Genomic DNA, 18,697 nt, shown 5'->3' on the forward strand with positions numbered 1-18,697 from the left:
GCACTGTGTTCCAGGTGTGATTTGATTGGTCCACTCCTATGCTTAAAGCTAAACACTTATTCCTGTAACACAGATAAAAGAAAAATGAATAAAATGAATTGGTATAACTTTTTAACTCTTTTGAAATACTTGAGAAAATAATATATTATTTAACTGCTGATCATCAACTGTTCCAATATACAGCACTCCATAAACGCACCCTTAGCAAACGTGTTATTTCTTCCAGCCTAGAAGAAAGGATCACTGAAAGAAACAATCTAGTAGCAGAGAAAGAAGTTAAGCTTTTTGGTACAGCACAGAGAGAGCTATATCCAACCACTTCAACAGCTAACTGCAAATCTCAATTGAAAGCAAAACTAAAACCCAAAGCCCATGAGATTCTGACTCTACCCACTCATGCTTCTTTTGTTGATTTAAAAGGAAGTTGGAACACAAAGCTGTTTACCCTCTGTTTCTGAAGCATCTTTCTGGTACCAACAATAGCAACACCTGTCTGCATGAGAAACAGTACAGAACAAATCTCTCTTAACCATCACATCTTCCAGAAAATAATCAGCTTTTCAGTTTAAGAAAACAATTATGCTAGCAAAAAGACCTTTCATTTATTAAATCTTCTCATGGTAAGAGTTTGTGTAGATGTTATGAATTGTTAGTACTGTTAGGAAATGCCTTGACCAACTAGAGTCAATCTGCCTGATTTTAAATAAAGCCTACCAGTTAACTGTCAGTCATCATCTAACTGGTGCATTTTCACTACTTATTTGATCCACTTACCAACCAATTAGAATTGACCTCTCATAAAATATAAAATGTTGCATTGACTTGCTTGTGAATGTCTGAACAAGTGCAAGCTGATTAGCTTCACAAAATATGTCTTTTTTTTTATCATTACTCAAGTTCTGTATCACCAAACAGGTGTTAAGAGCCTGGAAAGTAGTGCCAACAGATTGTGTTTGTTTAAGCACGGGAATATCAATCCAAATTCAATCAAGCCCTTGTCCATCATGTACATATTGCAATTTCCCATCAGTCTACAGAAAGTATCATTTGGAAAGAACTGATTGCAGACAGTAATTTATAGGATTGAATAAGATTGTACATTTACTGAAAGCTTTAATTGTATATCCTGTTATAAGAAAAAGGCTGGCCCTTTCTAAAAATCATGATTTTCTTTTAGAGTATCTTTTGGAAACATTACACAACAAAGGGCCCTTACGCCAAACCAGGTATGACTTTTCTTTTATTACAAATGTGCTTTGCTATGGTCCAGGGCATGAACTGTGTTTCAATTTATAATAAGAGGCACAAAATTATGTACTCACTTCACCCTCCCACCTGTGCATGCACATAGACACAGACACAGCCAAATCAAGTTTTCTCTTGAATGCAAGTACAGCTTGTGGTGGAGCGTTTCACATTCTAACTCTGGTTAAAGACTCTTGTCCTGAATTCATTATTGTATTTATTTATGGATCCCTTGAATTGATATGTTGATGGTAATTTTGGCTCTCCACACTTAAGGAAAACCCAAATCGACAGTTGTAGAAGAGTGCTTTGATAATAAAACATCTGTTTGGAATTTTGAAGATTACTTGTATGCAAAATACAAATGTTAAAAAAAGTCCTTACTATATGATTTTCAAACACTTGAGTGTATTGACAAAGAATCCATGCTTTTCTGTTCATATGCAAAAGTTGTGTTTCTCCTTTTTGTACTGAAACTACTATATCTGGACTATATTATTGTTTAAGTAAATTTTTCAAACTCTTAACTTTTGAAACATTATTTCAACATCTTCCCTCTCTCCGTTCATGGATTCTTGGGGTGTTGATCAATCTTTTTTGTCCTCCTAGGTCACAAACATTCAAATTTGGAATTTAGTCACTTGTAATTTAGAAAGTGTAGTTTTGGTGGCACAGTGGCTCATTGTTTAGCACTGCTGCCTCACAGCGCTGGGGATGCGGGTTTGATTCCAGCTTTGGGTAACTGTATGGAATTTGTGTATTTTCCCTGTATCTGCTTGGGTTTCCTCTGGGTACTCTGGTTCCCTCCTACAGTCCAAAACATGTGCAGGTTGGGTGGATTGGCCATGCTGTATTGCTCCTAGTATCCAGGGATGTGCAGGTTACAAATACAAAGTTGCTGGAAAAGCCCAGGAGATGTGGCAGATCTGTGAAGGAAAAAACTTATAGCTGCAATTCAAATTCCTTCTGTTCACTTGCTGTCTGTGTTTTAAAGAAGAGATTGCTTCTAAGATGAAATATACTGCCCTGTTCTGAATATTTCTACATTATTTTACTGAATAAGACAACATCTCTTCATATTCCATTAATAACACTGAATTTCAATCACTTTTCGAGCTGAAGAATCTTGTCTGAACTGCTGTGGTTTTACAAAATTTCTTCATAGTAACTTCAGCCAGCGCAGGAATTGAGCCCACACTGTTGGCATCACTCTGCGTCACAAATTAATTGTCCAGCCAACTGAGTATGTGGTTAAGGGATGGTGATAATTATGTGATATTAATTCATGCAGATTAGATATTTCAGTTTGGCAAAGGTATTCTGAACATTGAGTTTATGGAATGTTTTCAGGACAGAGAACAGATCATTCTAGATTTGATAATGTGCAATGAGACAGAATTCGTTCGTTTGTTCATTCGTTGCGTTGTGGAAGAAATGATCATTATACAATTATCTATTAGGTCCACGCTCCCTCAGGCTGAACTTAAGATTAACATTTTAATTTTAAATAGGAACAGTGTGAAGGTGTGATAACAAGAACGTGCAAAAGGAAACTGAGCAATTAAGTTTTGAGAAGGGTCAGTAGGGGTGAAATGTCAGACTTGAGATATTTCAGACTACTTGGAAAATAAAAATAAATTCCAGTGAGAAACCAGTAACTCCAAGGGAAGGATCCACCATCTTCGGTTAACTAATTAAATTGCAGATAACTTCAGATTTAAAAATAAGAGCCCTGCAAAGAGGAGTCACAGATCAGATGATTGGACAGAGTGTAAAGAATGAGTAAAAGATTAGTCATGTGGGAGAAGGCTGTCTAAAAATATCAAAACAAATAGTAGGAGTTTTTACGTACTTTTAAAAAGGAAAAGAGACAGTAGTCAATGTTGGTCCTCTAGATAGTGAAGGTGGAGGGTTAATAATGGAAAAGAGGAAATTTGTAGATGAATTGAACCGAGATTTTACATCTGCCTTCAGTTCAATGGATGCAAAGATCATCCCAGAAAGGACTGTGAATCAAGAGCTGAAACAGAGGGAGAAACTTAAACAATTAAAATCACGAGGGGAAGTATTCAGTGAAAATTAATAGAACCAGCAGTTGACTCGTCACCAGATTTTGATGGGCCTGCTCATGGGGTCTTAGAAGAAGAAGCTGTTCTAAAAGTAGGCATACTGGTTTAGATTTTCCAAAATTCCCTAGGTTCTGGCAAGGTCTCAAGTTGAAAAACAGTGAATATGACTCCTCTATTCAAAAGGAAGGGAAACCAAAAGTAGGAAACTACAGGCTAGTTAACTTAACATCTGGAGAAGATGCTGGAATCTCTTATTATGGAGGATATAGAGAGCACTTTGCAAATCTCAGTGCAATCATGGGTAAGGGGAACATGTGGATCTGCTATGCTTGGATTTCCAGAAGTCATTTGATAAGATGCTACATCAATAGTTACTGTGGAAAATAGCTTACAATGTAAGGAGATGACAACGGAATGGATAGAGGATTACTTAACCACAGGAAACAGGAGTGGGTCAGTTTTAAGTTGACAAGATCTGATAAATAGAGTACCACAGATCAATGCTGGACCTCAACTGCTTATAATTAATATTAATGACTTGGATAACAGTAACCATATGTTTAATTGTAAGTTTGCTTATAACGCAATGATGTAAAGCGAGTAAAGAAGACATAAGGAATCTGCAAGGTATCTAAAATGAGCTGTGAGTGGACAAAAGTCTGAGTGTACTGAGAACATGTCAAAATGTCCATTTTGCGTAGAATAGAATAGCCTTTATTGGCACACATTCTTAATGAGTACAATGAAGAGTTTATACATTGCCAATTACAGCACCGAAGGGAGGAAGAATCAAAAAAATGAAATTATCTAAATGGAGCGACCTCTCAGAATTCAGATCTACAGAGGGATCTAAATGTCCTGGTGCACGAATCACAAAGTTCCTGTACAGGTACAACAAGTGATTACAGAGGAATCAAATATCACAGTCATTTTTTAACTCCAGTTGATCAGGGTAAAACCACTTCTGGAGTTCTATGCACAATTTTAGTCTCCTTATTTATAACAGGAAATAAACATGGTAGAAGCAGTTCAGAGGAGATTCATTCCTGTATGCATTGGCATTTAGAAGAATAAGTAAATTTATTGAGGATTGTGAGCTGACTCACGGCAAAGCATGAAAACGTTTGTTCCCTTTTATTGTTCATTCACAGGATGTGGGTATTACTGGCTGGACCAGCATGCATTGACAATCCCTAATTGCCCAGAGGGCAGCTAAAATTCAGCAACATTACTGTGGGTCTGGAGTGATGTTTAGGCTATACTAGATAACAAGGCAGCTTTCTTCCCTAAATGGCATTAATGAATCAGATGGGCTTTTCCAACCACTGATGATGGTTGATCGTCCTCATTAGATTTGCAATTCAAATACCCCCATCTACTGCGGGAAGATTCGAACCTGGATCTGCAGGACATTACCTGGATCTCTTGATTTAATAGTTTATCAATAATACCACTAACTCATCGCCTCCCCCAAGAGGCAAGATGAAAACAGAGGGACGCATTTTAAAAATAGAGTCTTCCATTTAAGATGAAGATTCAAAAAACTTTTTTTTGTGTTGAGTCTTTGTAACAGATGGGTGGAGAAAAGTCAGTGTATTTTTTTTAGAGAGAAGGTAAATAGATTGTTACTTTCTGTCACTTGTTAGTCATTGGGATAGGCTGAAATGTTGTGTTGAGGTCACAATCAGACCAGACATTACCTTACTAAATGGGAGATTGGTTTCGAGGGGCTGAATATCCTACTGTGCTCCTAATTTCTATGTATGTAGCTTCATATGTACCAGAGGAAAAGAATCTGGAAAATTTCTGGGGAAATGCCTCCTTTCAAGTAAATTTCATGGAACCATAGTCATACTTGACATCACGCAAGTTAACTTGACCATCTTTTGGTTTTTATTGACCATCTTCTATTCTGCTTTACTGCTATCTCCTCTCAGGAAATGGCCAAATCTCCTCTTAAGGGTATGAGGTGTACTCCTACATATCAGAGGCTTTGGCAGTGGATTCAAAGCAAGTGAGTTACATGGAACGTTTCAAATTTACTGAGTTGGGAAAACAGAAATTTATGAAGATTGCAGAATCATGGCAAGGAATAACAAAAGCTGAATAATTTTTAAACTTAAATTACTGATTTTGTGATAGGAAGTGACTCAAATGAAGCCCATCTTTGGGAGGAGTTCTAGAAAAATGGATCAGAAATAGCTGATTGGTCTAGCACATGGTTGGCAGACTTGGCATGCTTGCTTTCTTTGGTCAGAACATTGAGTAGAAGAGTTGGTTTGTCATGTTGTGACTGTCCAGGACTTTGAAGCCACTTTTGGATCACTGTGTACAATTCTGGTCACCCTTGTTAAATGTGAGAATTTACAGGAAAGATTGAGAAAGATGTTACTGGGACTGGAGGGTTTAAACTATCGAGAGAGGTTGAATAGGTGGGGACATTTTTTTTCCCTGGAGCGTTAGAGACTAAGGGATGACCTTATAGAGGCTTATAAAATCATGAGGGATATGGATAGGGTGACTGGCCAAAGTCTTTTCCTTGGAGTGAGGGAGTTCAAAATGAGACGATAATAGATTTAAGGTGAGAGGGGAAGAGATTTAAAAAGGTCCTGAAGGGTAACTTTTTTTCACAAGAGGGTGGTGTGTATCTGGAATGAGCCACCAAAAGAAGCGGTGGAGGCAGGCACAATTACAACATTTGAGGCATCTGGGTGGCTAAATGAATAAGAAGGGTTTAGACGGACATGGGCCAAATGCTGGTAAACGGATTAGGTCAGATTGGGATGTCTGGTTGGCACAGTTTAATTGTTTCCATACTGTATGGCTCAATAGGTTTAAATTACTTAATCTGCCATTTCCTGATTGCACCACATTTTAAAATTTTATTCGAATGGAACAATATGCAAAAACATTTTTGAACTTTGAAAAATAGACTAAATAAGCAGTCCTACGCAAACACGCTGCCTCCAATATTTGAAAAGACAAGGGGAAGGGACTGAGTTATAGGGAGAGGTTGAATAAGCTAGAACTTCTTTCTTTAGAGCGTAAGAGACTGAGGGGGAATCTTTTATAGAAGTGTGTGAGATCACGACAGCCATGGATAGGGTGAATGCACTCAGCCATTTTCCTGTGGTTGGAGAATTGAGGACTAGAGAGCATCAGTTTAAGGTAAGAGGGAAAAGAATACATGAGAACCTGAGGGGCAACTTTTTTTACTAGAGGTTGGTACGCATACGGAATGAGCTACCAGTGGAATTGGTTGAGGCAGCTACATTAACAACATTTAAAAGGCATTTGGATGAATACAGGGATAGGAAAAGTTTAGAAAGATATGGGCCAAGTGCAGGGAAATGGGGTTAGCATTGATGGACAGTTTGGTCGGCATGACTTGTTTGGGCCGAAAGGCCTGTGTCCGTGCTGTAGAACTCTGACTATGACTGTTTGGCAGCAGGTGCGTGGGAGCGCTGTTAGTTAGTGTAATATACTATCAGACTTTGGACACTATTCCACCTAGTTCTTCTTTAATTCTGTCTGGTCTAAATCTTGAACCTGCCTATTCAACAGCACCATAGGAGTTTTTCCCTCACGCAGATCAGAGTATTTCAGGAAGAACATAGTTGGCAACTTTTGCCAGTGATGCCCATATTTCATGATTTGTATTAAAGTACCTAAAGCTATCAACAAATAAATGGTTTTAGTACTGAATTGGTCTAATGGACCAAGTTTTGACATTTTCACCTCTAAGAATTAAAGTATCATAGCTCGTATAAATCACTGGACCATAGGCCTTGATGGTCATACTGACAATCTTGTACGGTAGTTATGAAAAAGAGTAAATGAAATGAAACAAAGCTCAATATTGCTAATAATACTCATTTACCCCTCCTTTTTCAGGAATTACGACTGATATAACCACAATTCTGACTGCATTCTTTGGCACTGTGTTATTTTTAATTCTGTTGGTGTTCTTTATCTGGTATTACTGCAAGCAGCGGAGACAAAAAGATCGAAGTAGTGCGAGGTAAGTTTTGACAAGTTATACAGACTTTATATATCTACATGTGTAATGTCTGTTTCAAAATCAGTGTGAAAAAGTTTTTGATTTCATGATGACTTTGTCCAGTTGTGATATGCGTGCGTTCCTGAGAACTGCAAGAACATTATCAAGTTGAAATGTTTCAGCTGGTGAATCCATCTGTAAGTTTGTGTGCAATCTGAAATGTTAATGTTTAGATCAAGGAAGACAGCCAAGACTGTCTCTAATCCTCAACTCTACACCTTTTGTATATTTGAAAACCACAACTTTCTTCCTAAATTATTGGTACCGAAAAAGGAAATCTGGAGTACACAACCTAAGCTAATATTTACACGTGCAGTCATCATGCTAACATGGCATCCTTCCTTCTGTGCTTAGCATTCTATGATGATAATACCAAACCTGTGATAGAAGTTACTAGACAAGACACTTACATGGCTGGTGTGGTTGAGTTCCTGATCAGTTGTGATTCTCAGAATATTGCTGGTGAGGAATTCAGCAATGGTAATGTCATAAGACCATAAGACATAGGAGTGGAAGTAAGGCCATTCGGCCCATCGAGCCCACTCCGCCATTTAATCATGGCTGATGGGCATTTCAACTCCACTTCCCTGCACTCTCCCCATTGCCCTTGATTCCTTGTGAGATCAAGAATTTATCAATCTCTGCCTTGAAGACGTTTAACGTCCTGGCCTCCTCTGCGCTCTGTGGCAATGAATTCCACTGGCCCACCAATCTCTGGCTGAAGAAATGTCTCCTCATTTCCATTTTAAATTTACCCCCTCTAATTCTAAGGTTGTGCCCACGGGTCCTAGTCTCCCCACCTAAAGGAAACAACTTCCCAGTGTCCACCCATTTGAGTATCAAAGAGAAGTGATTAGACTCTGTTTAAAGATGATTACAGCCTCTCATGTTTGACATGAACATCGTTGTCAGATATCAGTCCAAGTCTAGATGATGTAATCACCAGCAGCTGCAACATTATTTTACATTACAGAGAAAGATTACACATGGATTACACATTTTAAATATGAATTTAACATCTTGATTGGATGGTAGGGTTGGAAACACTTAAGCTAGCTGAAGTTTTATTTGGTCTGCTTATTTAAGAAAGAATATACTTGTATTAGAGGCACCTTCAGAGAAAGTTGATTTCCTGGGATGAAGATGATGTCTTAAAAGCAAAGATTGAGCCATTTGCACCTAAACTTGGCAGAAGAATGAGTAGTGATCTTATTGAAACACAACATTCTGGGGGACTAATATGGTAGACACTGAGATAATGTTTCCTATCATGGAGAAATTTTATCCAGGGGTTTTATTTGAGAACAAGACGTCACCCATTTTAAAAAAAGACGAAGAATCTTCTATCTCTGAGGGTCGTGAATCATGACATTTATCTGGGGTAGAGAATTTCAACAGCTTATGTTTTTATGCAGCTTTAAACATAAATTTCTGTGAATAGACAGCAGGGTGGTCAGTATCAGTAAAGAAGAAAAGATAGATTAACTATTTCCTCAGTTTTTATGAGGCTTGTACCTGAAAAGAAAAAGGAGAATTTTTTTTTTTTGAGGTTTACCCAGCGAAGATTATGACATTTCCACTATTTAACCACTAAGCGGTACATCATCTCCATCTACCTTTTGAGTAATAAAATCTCAGTTCATAACTTTCCATTTTTAGAGCTTGCTTGCTAACAAGTAGAACTGAATCCAGTACTGGCAGCATGATGGCTCAGTAGTTAGTACTGCTGCCTCACAGCATCAAGGACCTGGGATCAATTGCAGCCTGAGGTGATTGTCTGTGCGGAGTTTGCATGTTTTTCCCATGTTCCAGCTGGGTGCTCTGGTTTCCCCTCTGTGCAGGTTAGGTGAATTAGCCAAAGTAAGTTGCTTTTCACTTTGTTCCACTATGCTTCCAAGTAACATATTCCAGGTAATCATAACAAACATCGAGTGTTTGGGAAGGTGTGGAGGTGAGACATTGACAGGACTTGAATTATGGGCAAACTGGCACTTAATAGATCAAATCATGGAGTGAAATGTATACCTCGTGGTTGATGTGGAAGGATTGCATTTCAGTTCATGGAGCAATAGCACCAGAACTGGGGTGGGAGAGAGTAGTTTTGGTGGGTCACCCTTCACTTGAATTGCACTGGGGTGAAAATGCTGGTGAATCAAATAATTAGGGCTGTAGTGAGGGCTTTAAACTAATGAGAGAATATGTAGGTTTACAAAACAAAAGGATGTGGGGGCATTTTAGAGTCACTATTTAAATGATGATACCTAGAGTAGGACAGGAAAATGCCAGTGTGTACAAACACTTTTTTTCAAAAATGGTGTCAAAAGAGGAAAAGAGCTGCAAAATTAACAACTCTTTCTGAAATGTACATAGTATTCTGAACAAACTGATGAATTATAATCATGCGGAAATGAAACGGATCCTTCAGTCCAGCCTGTCTGCTCTGACCAGACATCCCAATCTGACCTAGTCCCATTTTCCAGCATTTGGCCCATTTCATTCTAAGCCCTTCCCATTCATATACCCATAAATGTTAAATGTTGTAATTGTACCCGCCTTCATCACTTGCTCTGAGAGGGAGAAGTTACCCCTTGGGTCCTTTTTAAAATCTTTCCCCTTTCACCTTTCACTAATGCCCTCTCGATTTGGACTACCCCACCCTAAGAGAAAGACCTTGGCTATTCACCCTATCCATGCCTTTGAGGATTTTGTAAACTGCTAAAAAGTCACCCCTCTGCTTCCCATCACTCTTGGTGGGGTGGGGGGGGATGGGGAGAAACACAGCCTTTTCAGCCTTTACCTATAATTCAAACCTCCAGCCTCAGCAACGTTCTTTGTAAATATTTTCAGCGTTGTCTCAGGTTTAACAATATCCTTCCTAAGAAAGATGACCAGAATTGTGCATAGTATTCTAAAATGACCTGTAGAGCCACAACATATGTTGACTCTTAGGCAGTTAATGACCAATGAAGGCAAGTGTGCCAGATGTCTTGTTCACCATCCTGTCTATCTGCAACTCCACTTTCAAGGAACTATGCACCTGAACCCCAGATCTCTTAGCTTGGCAACACTCCCCAGAGCCCTACCATTAAGTGTACTACAACTGCCCTGGTTTACTTTCTCAAAATGCAACATGTTTCATTTATCAAAATTAAACTCCTCTGCCATTCCTCAGCCCATTGGCCCATCTGATCAAGGTCCTGGTGTATGCTGTGATGATAATCTTCAATGACCACTTCTTCACCTATTTCAATGTCATCTGCAAACTTATTAACCATGCCTCCTCTGTTCACATCCAAATCATTTCTATAAGTGGCAAAAAGCAGTGGACCCAGCACTGATCCTTGTGGCGTCCCACTGTTCACAGGCCTCCAGTCTGAAAAGCAATCCTGTACCACTGCTGTCTGTCTCCAACCTTCAAGCCAATTCTTTATCCAATTGGCTAGCTCACCCTGAATTCTGTGATCTAACCTTACTAACCAGCCTGCCATGTGGAACCTTATTGAAGGCTTTGCTGAAGTCAATAGAGACAATGCCTATCACTCTGCCATCATCAATCATCTTTGTCACCTTTTCAAAAAACTCAATCAAGTTAGTGAGTTGTGATTTCCCACACACAATGCCATATTAACTATCTGTAGTCAGTACTTATCTTTCCAAATGCATAAAAATCCTGTCCCTCAGAATTCTTCCAACAACATACCCAGCACTGACACAAGGCTCACTAGTCTACAGTTCCCTGTCTTTTCCTTACAGCTAATGGCACAACATAGCCAACCTCCAGTCTTCCGGCACGTCACCCATGGCTGTCGACGATACAAATATCTCAGCAAGGGGCCGAGCAATCTCTTAACTAGCTTCCCACAGAGTTCTTGGAAACACCTGATCAGGTTCTGGGAACTTATCTACCTTTGTTTTAAGATGACCAGCACTTTATCTTCTGTAACATGAATTTTCAATTACTATTTATTTTCCCCAAGTTCCCTTGCTTCTAATCCTTCTCCATAGTAAATATTTAATGTGAAATAGTTGGTTATTTTCTCACCCATCTCTTGTGGTTCCGCACATAGGTGGCCATGTTGCTGTTTTGTCCTTAATATGCTCATAGAATTTATGGCACAAATAGAGGTGAATGGTTATGATCCTACAACCATTACGAGGAGATAAAAGCTTGGGTGTAAATATTCAAGAATATGTGCTTTTTCGAAAGGACGGGCTGGAAGGAAAATGTGGTCGGTTGGGTTTTTAATATTAAATAGGATTAGTGCAATAGAAAAAAATGATCATTTGTTGGCATATGTAGAATCCATATGGATGAATGTAATAAATGGTGAGAGTAGTCGACAGGACTCTGACAGGATCTATGTTCTAGGACATTAGACAGGGGACAGAATGTGTTTTTGTTAGAAAAAAAGACAATGCATTAATTACAGGTAACTTTAATTTCTGTAGATTGGAAATATAAATTGGCAGAAGTGGAAATGAAGAATTCATAGTGTGTTTAGGATAATTTCCAAGAACAGTGTGTGTGTGTATTGATCCAGGGATCAGGCTATTTTGGATCTGGTTATGTGTAATGAAACGGGTTTAATGAATTATTTCAGATTAAAATATCCAATGAAATAGTTTCCATAATATTCCATTTGAGGGTGAGAAACTGGAGTCTAAAACAACTGTGCTATAAGAGTAATTATAAAGGAATAAAGGTAGAGCTGGCTGGGAAAGGACTTCAGAAAAGATGTTAAAGAAAATAGTTTGTGACTTATGACAAAAAGATATCCCAGTGAGGTGAAGAACAATTGTCTACCAGCACGTGTATCCGACTGGGTGCGATTCCTTGATTTACATTATTATTTGTGTGAAAGGGTACTTCGGCCTCCCTTTGTGCTATAACCATCTTATACATTGCAGTTATCTTGCAAACTATAACTTTAAGGTTATGAGCCACCCCTCTCAGGGGCAGTAATGATAGGCCATAACTGGTGGCCGTGCTGATGTCCACATTCCATGGGTGAATTTTTAAAAATTAGCTATTATGCTTGCACTTCAATGGCTGTAAAGTGCTTTGTGACATAAGTTGATTGTGAAAAGTTCTGTGTAAATTCAAGTCTTTACTACAAAGGTCTGTAGAGGCTGGCTTATTAGGTATATTTGACGTGGAGATAGACAGGTTTTTAACTTAGTATTATAAGATTTATGGTGAAAAGACAGGAAAGTGAAGTTGAGGATCATTAGATCAGCCATGTGATATCATTGAGTCTTTTCCACCATTCAGCGTGCTGAATGGTCTACTTCTGCTCCTAGTGCTTATTCTCTCAGGTCTTCTGATCTGACATTTGCAACTTTCTGATAGGGCTTATCCTTCATTCCTTATGAAAACTTTCAGGCAAGCTGTTTAGTTGCATGATAGAAATAGGGACTGCGAAAATAAACTCTGATGGAAGTGATCACTGAAATTGAAAGTTGTAATCTGAAGAAATCAATTCCTGCCTATGGAAGGCATGTTAACTTTTAACCTCAAGTGGTTACAGGCAGCTTGACAAACAACCCAAAGTGAGATTGTTTGCCATTGTTGAATTCTGCGACAGGAAATCCACAAGGAACAGAGAACATCAAAAGGGTACAATTATCTTGTTGGTGGGGTTCCTATTTTATATCCAGATTGTTGGCCTGCAGACTTTTGATTTAATTGTGGTGAGTAAAATATTTTGATCTTGCTCGACAACATGTCTCATTATAATTTTCCCCTAAGTAACTTGTGCAGGCAATAAATTATAAAGGGATGACATCTTATTCTGGTCTTGTTCTGTGTATCAAAGTAACTTTGAACCTAATAGAGCTCCATCTCACTGTAGACTTGAAGTGGTGATACGAAATGCTCAGTTCTAAAACAACATCTGTTCTTCACATCATCTTAAAAATATCTTTAAACTCAGCTCAACAATTGTTACTTCTATCAAATTAAATTTACTATAATTTTGTGCAGTGTTTTGCACACTGTATTTTGCAATAATTGCTCATACTGCCTTTCTCGATGGCAGTGGATGTTGAGAAGCTTGCTCCTATTGATCAGCACAATAGCAACAATGAACCTTCAACAATTTGACTATATTATAGACTATAAAATCCATAAGCTATTGAGGGGAAGCCTGCCCTGATGGTGTTGCCATTCCAATCCTTAAAGCAGCAGCAGCTAGTAATTGAAGAATTTTTTTCTATTCCTGTGCTGTTTTGAATTTCAGTAACGCTGAGAGAAAAAAGGTTTTAGGGTTGGGTGAGGTTGGTGGGGGGGAGCAAACCAGTGAATCAGGTAGCCAAGTGACATTGATAGCTGAGGAAGCAACCCTGCCATACATTATATTAAAAAATAAGTATTGGAATTATTTAAATGTTTGACAGTTTTAAAAACTATTTCAAATCTTTTCTAAAAATATGTGAATCTGTATATGAGCTTAAAACTGACCTCTGATTATTCTGAATGTAGTTTCGTCAGCAATCAATAATGACATCACAATTCATCATTTGCTTTTTGTCCTGACACAGGCTGTTGAATAAATGTCCTATCTTGCAAAAGAGCCTTGTGTGCCAGTTAGATTTTCTTTGTACAGTCAGCAGCGAACACCAATACATTGCTGACAGAAAAATCTGGGTCAATATTTAGCCAAACCAAACTGTTTGGAATTAATTAAGTGTGGTATATATGGCCCAATAATGCTTATAATTATTCTTGAGTGTTGAGATTTGTACATATACTGTTACACTAGCACCATCTATAAATGTTTAATTTTTACCATATGTGATAGAAATCCTAACTTGCTGTGGCAACTTGGCTAAAAATAATATAAACCCAGATTTTCATGAGTTGCTGTTCCTTAATTGTGCCTGGTTGGCCCAGCATTATGACAGATTTTAATTATTTTTTACCTTTTTTAATCAATCAATTAATTAATTTTTCATTTCTGTATTACTTGTCTTTGCAGTATTGTTGAACCTGAGCTTTTGTCTGAACCTGCATGCTTCTATGTATGCAGTGACTGCTCCATTCCTGTAGAAAACAGTTCAGGAGCAGTGAACTGAGAGGCCACTATGTTCGCTTTTGAGGGCTTAACAATTCTCTTGTTTTATCAGGCGGATTGAGGAAACCTCCATGAATCCTGTGTCCTTTACTTCAGATCCAGAGACAGCTCTACCTTCCTATGAACAGGCACTGGTGGCAACTGGACAATATGATGCACCTCCACCCCCTTATCCAGGGTGAGTAGTAACTGATTGTCTTTTGGAGGAATGCAGGACTAGTACAGTAGTTACTTTATTAGTTGTTGCATTAGATATTTTTGTGGTAATCTGTGTACAAGAAGCCCATCTTAAGCATGATAATAGGTGACATAGGATTGAAAGGTAGTATAAAAAATTCCAAGTTAATTTTCATTGGAGACATGTATGTGATGGACCAAAGATGAAATCTTCTGTTTTTCGAAGATCTTTCAATGCAAGATCTTCATGTCAGCAGCCTGGGTAGAGGTTAGGCTTGAAAAATTGTTTTCCAAACGACTAAAACATATATTATGTGGGACTCAAAAATGAGATTTGCTGTTGAGATTGTCAATAAATGTGTTTGTTATCAAAATGCCTAGAAATTGTAAATAACTGCTTTTTCGAGTTTGCATGTCAAAATAAACCGTCGTTGATGTGACTATTTTTCCATTATCATTTTTTAATTAAAATCTTCATTTTTTTAACATTCAAAGATGAGTTGGTGATTTTGTAGATTGAAAATTAAAAATTACGCGAAATGTATATTGAAAATGATGGCTGTAAATAGGTGTATTGCCTGTCAAGCTAACGTGGAATAACATTAAACATGTTTGCTTTGTTATAACACTTTATACAACACGTGAATATTCAAAAGGGCTTTACACACAGCCAACTAAGTATTTTAAGCAATGGGCTAATATTGAAACTGATTCAGTTTGCACACAGCAAAGTGCTACAAGTAGCATTATGATAATAACCAGATGATCTATTTTAATGATATTGATTGAGCATTGTACAGGATACAAGGGAATCTCATCTTTGAAATAATGCCATGGGATCCTTTAAATCCACCTGAGAAGGTGTGAAGAGCCTTTGTTCAATACCTGGTCTAAAAGATGATGCCTTCTTGTAGTGCAGCAGCTCTTTAGCAACTGTATTAGGTTTTCAGAGTAAAGTTTGTGCTTAAGCTTCTAGAATTCGACTTGAATCTGCAATCCTGTAATGCCAACATGAGAATATTTACAATTAAGCTATGGCACATGTAGACAGGTGGACCGCATTAGCACTCTTTAATGTTAAAAGGTCCCTAACTTAAAGTATGTGGAATTTTTTTTAAACAGACTGGTGAGAATTCACATTGTAATTACTTACTTTATTGAAGTTGTTCAAACATTTGAGATTTAACATTTTGTAGTAGACTTTTTAAAACATTTTCTCACAATTGTATCGTTTGCATAGGTCATCATCATCTCGTTCCTGGAAATCTCATCACTCTCGATAATGAACTTATTTGATAATGAATTAACAAATTAAGATTGAAATATTCGCACTAACAGTAAACATTTAAATTTGGTGTTTTTTAATGAAATTTGCACTATACAAATAATATTTAATGAAGTATCCTTTGTATTGAATGTGCTATTTGTATATAGCTTTACATCATGTAAAATGATCATAAATTACGTTAAAAAGGTATGTTTTTTTCATTGTTTAACCTTTTATCTAACATTTTCTTAATCTAATAATATACTTGAACAATTTAAACAATACAAATTTAAATTTTGCGAACCACTGACGCTCATGCTTGTTTGGGAGAACAAATCTGAGATTAGCTCTAAATCTCAGGATTCTCAAACTCAGAATTAGATCAAGTATTTGTGAAGTTGAGGTTAATTTAAGTATCCCTGCATTATCAGGTATGTGCTTAATATTTATTATGGGTAAAGTAGAATTTTAGGCCGTTTTGCTGAAAACTCAAATTCAAAGACTGTTCAAACATTGGAATTTAATAACTCACATCTAAATCAGACACACAAGTATAGTCTTTAAAACCTGCTTTATTTTATACAAACAACCACTGCACAACATCTCAAAGCTCTAATCAGTGAACAAGCTGGTTGTTTAGGTTATCTATATCAAATGTTGCTTTCAACTAGTCCAGCCTCAATCATTAAATTCAAATGCACATTTCAGATAACTGCAGGTGTGTCCTCACTGCCATTTGGTGCTTCCAGTTGGCATTATGAATTGGCATTTGTCAACCACAAAAGCTGGTTTCTGCAGCAAGATTTTCATCACTTTTTGCTGGTTCTTTGCTCGCAAGTTGAAGAATTCTGCTAATGCCCAAAATGCTGTTCAGTTGCTAGCTCAATGCCTATACAATTCATGGTTGGATAGAGAAACTGGAAATTCTGGCTATTTTCTGTACTGCAATATATAAAACATTAGGTTTATAACGGTGGGTAGTTTGGTCATATCGCACATTTTATGCCAGTTATTAATGCAAGCTCCAGCTGCCTTTATCTCTCCTGATGTTTGATGAAGTTGACAAGACATCTTTTAAAACCAAAACTGAAAATAAATTAAAAGTCTGCTCTGTTGCCTGGATAATGGAATATGGAAACAGGCACGGCTTTTGCAAAACTGTGCAGGGGAATCAGAGAAACAATTGTATTTCAAACCTTTGCTTAGGCCTCCTTGGACTTGCATACAGTTGTTTAAGGCTAATTTACCTTGATCGAGGGTCACGTTTTTGGAGTGGTTCCCACCTCCTTTGAAATTATAATGAGATTTGGGGGTTGGTTAGTTCACCTGACTGGCTAGAAAGAGTTGCAGAATGATGCCATAATACTGACTTGGTTCCTCTACCAGCTATTATAGTTCATGCAGCCCCCACTCCTCCTCATGCCCCATGCTAGAATAGTGGTGTGCCTCAAGCTATCTCAACCAACTGCCTGTCTCTCAAAAGAGATGCCTATGGTTTTTCATTACCTATGGCTAATTACTGTGTGTTAACATAATGTGTAATGGTAAAGTCCTGAGAACAAAGTCCAGATTCTACTGACTTAGCAATTGTTCCTTTTGTGTGCTTAACCCACTTACTTTGTGTAATATAAGGCACTTAAGTTGTCAGCTATTGAACCATGACTAAGGCAAAAATAAAACAAAACTGCAGATCTGAAACAAACAAAAACAGAAATTGCTGGAGAAACTTTGCAAACTTGGCAGCATCTGTGGAGAGTAAAGGGAGTTAGCGTTTCAAGATCCTTCTTCAGAACAGTTCAAAATAAGTGTCACTATCCTTGAAACGCTATTTGTTTTCTCTCCAGGGATACTGCCAAACTTGCAGTTTCTCTGGAAATTTCTAATTTTGTTTGATTGTGGCAGCTTCTTTTTCTGTGCTGAATTTGCCAAGTTTATTTAGAATTGTGTGGTCAAAAGTAGCTATGGTTTGATTGGCTCTAATGACTTGAAAGTTGGTGCACTTTGATCCCCTTATGAAAACTAGTATCTCTGTGCTTAACAGCCAATTTTTAACCATCCCCTCTGTCTCCCCCTTCCCTCCCCACTACCACCCTCACCACCAATACCACCACATTTGCATGTTTCTGTGGGGACATTTTTCCTGAAGATTTAGCTTCTTGCTCACTGGTTGTTTTTGTCCTTCTCTTTGACTTTTCTCTAACTTTTTTCAATTGTTATTGATCAACATTTTAGATTCTAAACTGTTGTTAAATAATTTCTCCCTGTAGATTTTTTGTATTTTATATTCATGTATTATGCACCTTCATAATTGATCAGTAATCTGTAATTTATTTAAATTCTAAATAAAACTGTCTTTCATTTTTAAAAAAAAAAGCCTTGTTAATTGTAGAAATGAAGTGTTCTACAAAATATTGAACTTCACAGTTGTCCACTGATGGTAGTTCTGTGTCAGACTAAAAAAAGTAGTTTTTGCTGTGAATCACACTGTTAAACCTACAGCGTCACTTCTCTTCAACTTGGTCAGCCTAACGGATTGTAAGTACAACTCAAAACAAAGTGCTTTGAAGAGTAGGCTTTGTTGTGATGCAGAAAATTTGATAGTTTAACATACAGCAAAGTCCTACAAGTAATAAAAAGAAAGCTGAAAGATGGCATCTTCAATGGTATAGCACTCCTTCAGTCTTGCAAGTGAAACATCAGCCAAGATTTTATGCTCGGGTTCTTGCACTAGGACTTAATTCCCTTACCTCTAACTTGGATGCAACAATACTACAGACTGAAATATTGCTGAAGCAAACTAAAGTAA

At 37.6% G+C, this 18,697-nt stretch overlaps 1 protein-coding gene across 3 annotated transcripts in view; it reads left to right on the forward strand.

The window, feature by feature from the left end:
* Positions 1–18,697, forward strand: part of prrg4 (proline rich Gla (G-carboxyglutamic acid) 4 (transmembrane)) — a 43,091-nt gene that overhangs the window by 12,497 nt on the left and 11,897 nt on the right. The window contains exons 4-7 of one of the 3 annotated variants that reach the window (XM_048545819.2): positions 1,178–1,226; positions 7,209–7,335; positions 14,500–14,625; positions 15,865–18,218. In XM_048545819.2, coding sequence (XP_048401776.1) covers positions 1,178–1,226; positions 7,209–7,335; positions 14,500–14,625; positions 15,865–15,907 — 345 coding nt within the window. In that variant the 3' untranslated portion in view covers positions 15,908–18,218. Of the gene's footprint in view, positions 1–1,177; positions 1,227–7,208; positions 7,336–14,499; positions 14,626–15,864; positions 18,219–18,697 lie in introns of those variants that run through there. The other 2 variants (XM_048545818.2, XM_059652124.1) reach the window with 2 other exon arrangements.

Source organism: Stegostoma tigrinum, chromosome 17 (assembly GCF_030684315.1).
Source record: "Stegostoma tigrinum isolate sSteTig4 chromosome 17, sSteTig4.hap1, whole genome shotgun sequence".
Taxonomy (NCBI): Eukaryota; Metazoa; Chordata; class Chondrichthyes; order Orectolobiformes; family Stegostomatidae; genus Stegostoma; species Stegostoma tigrinum.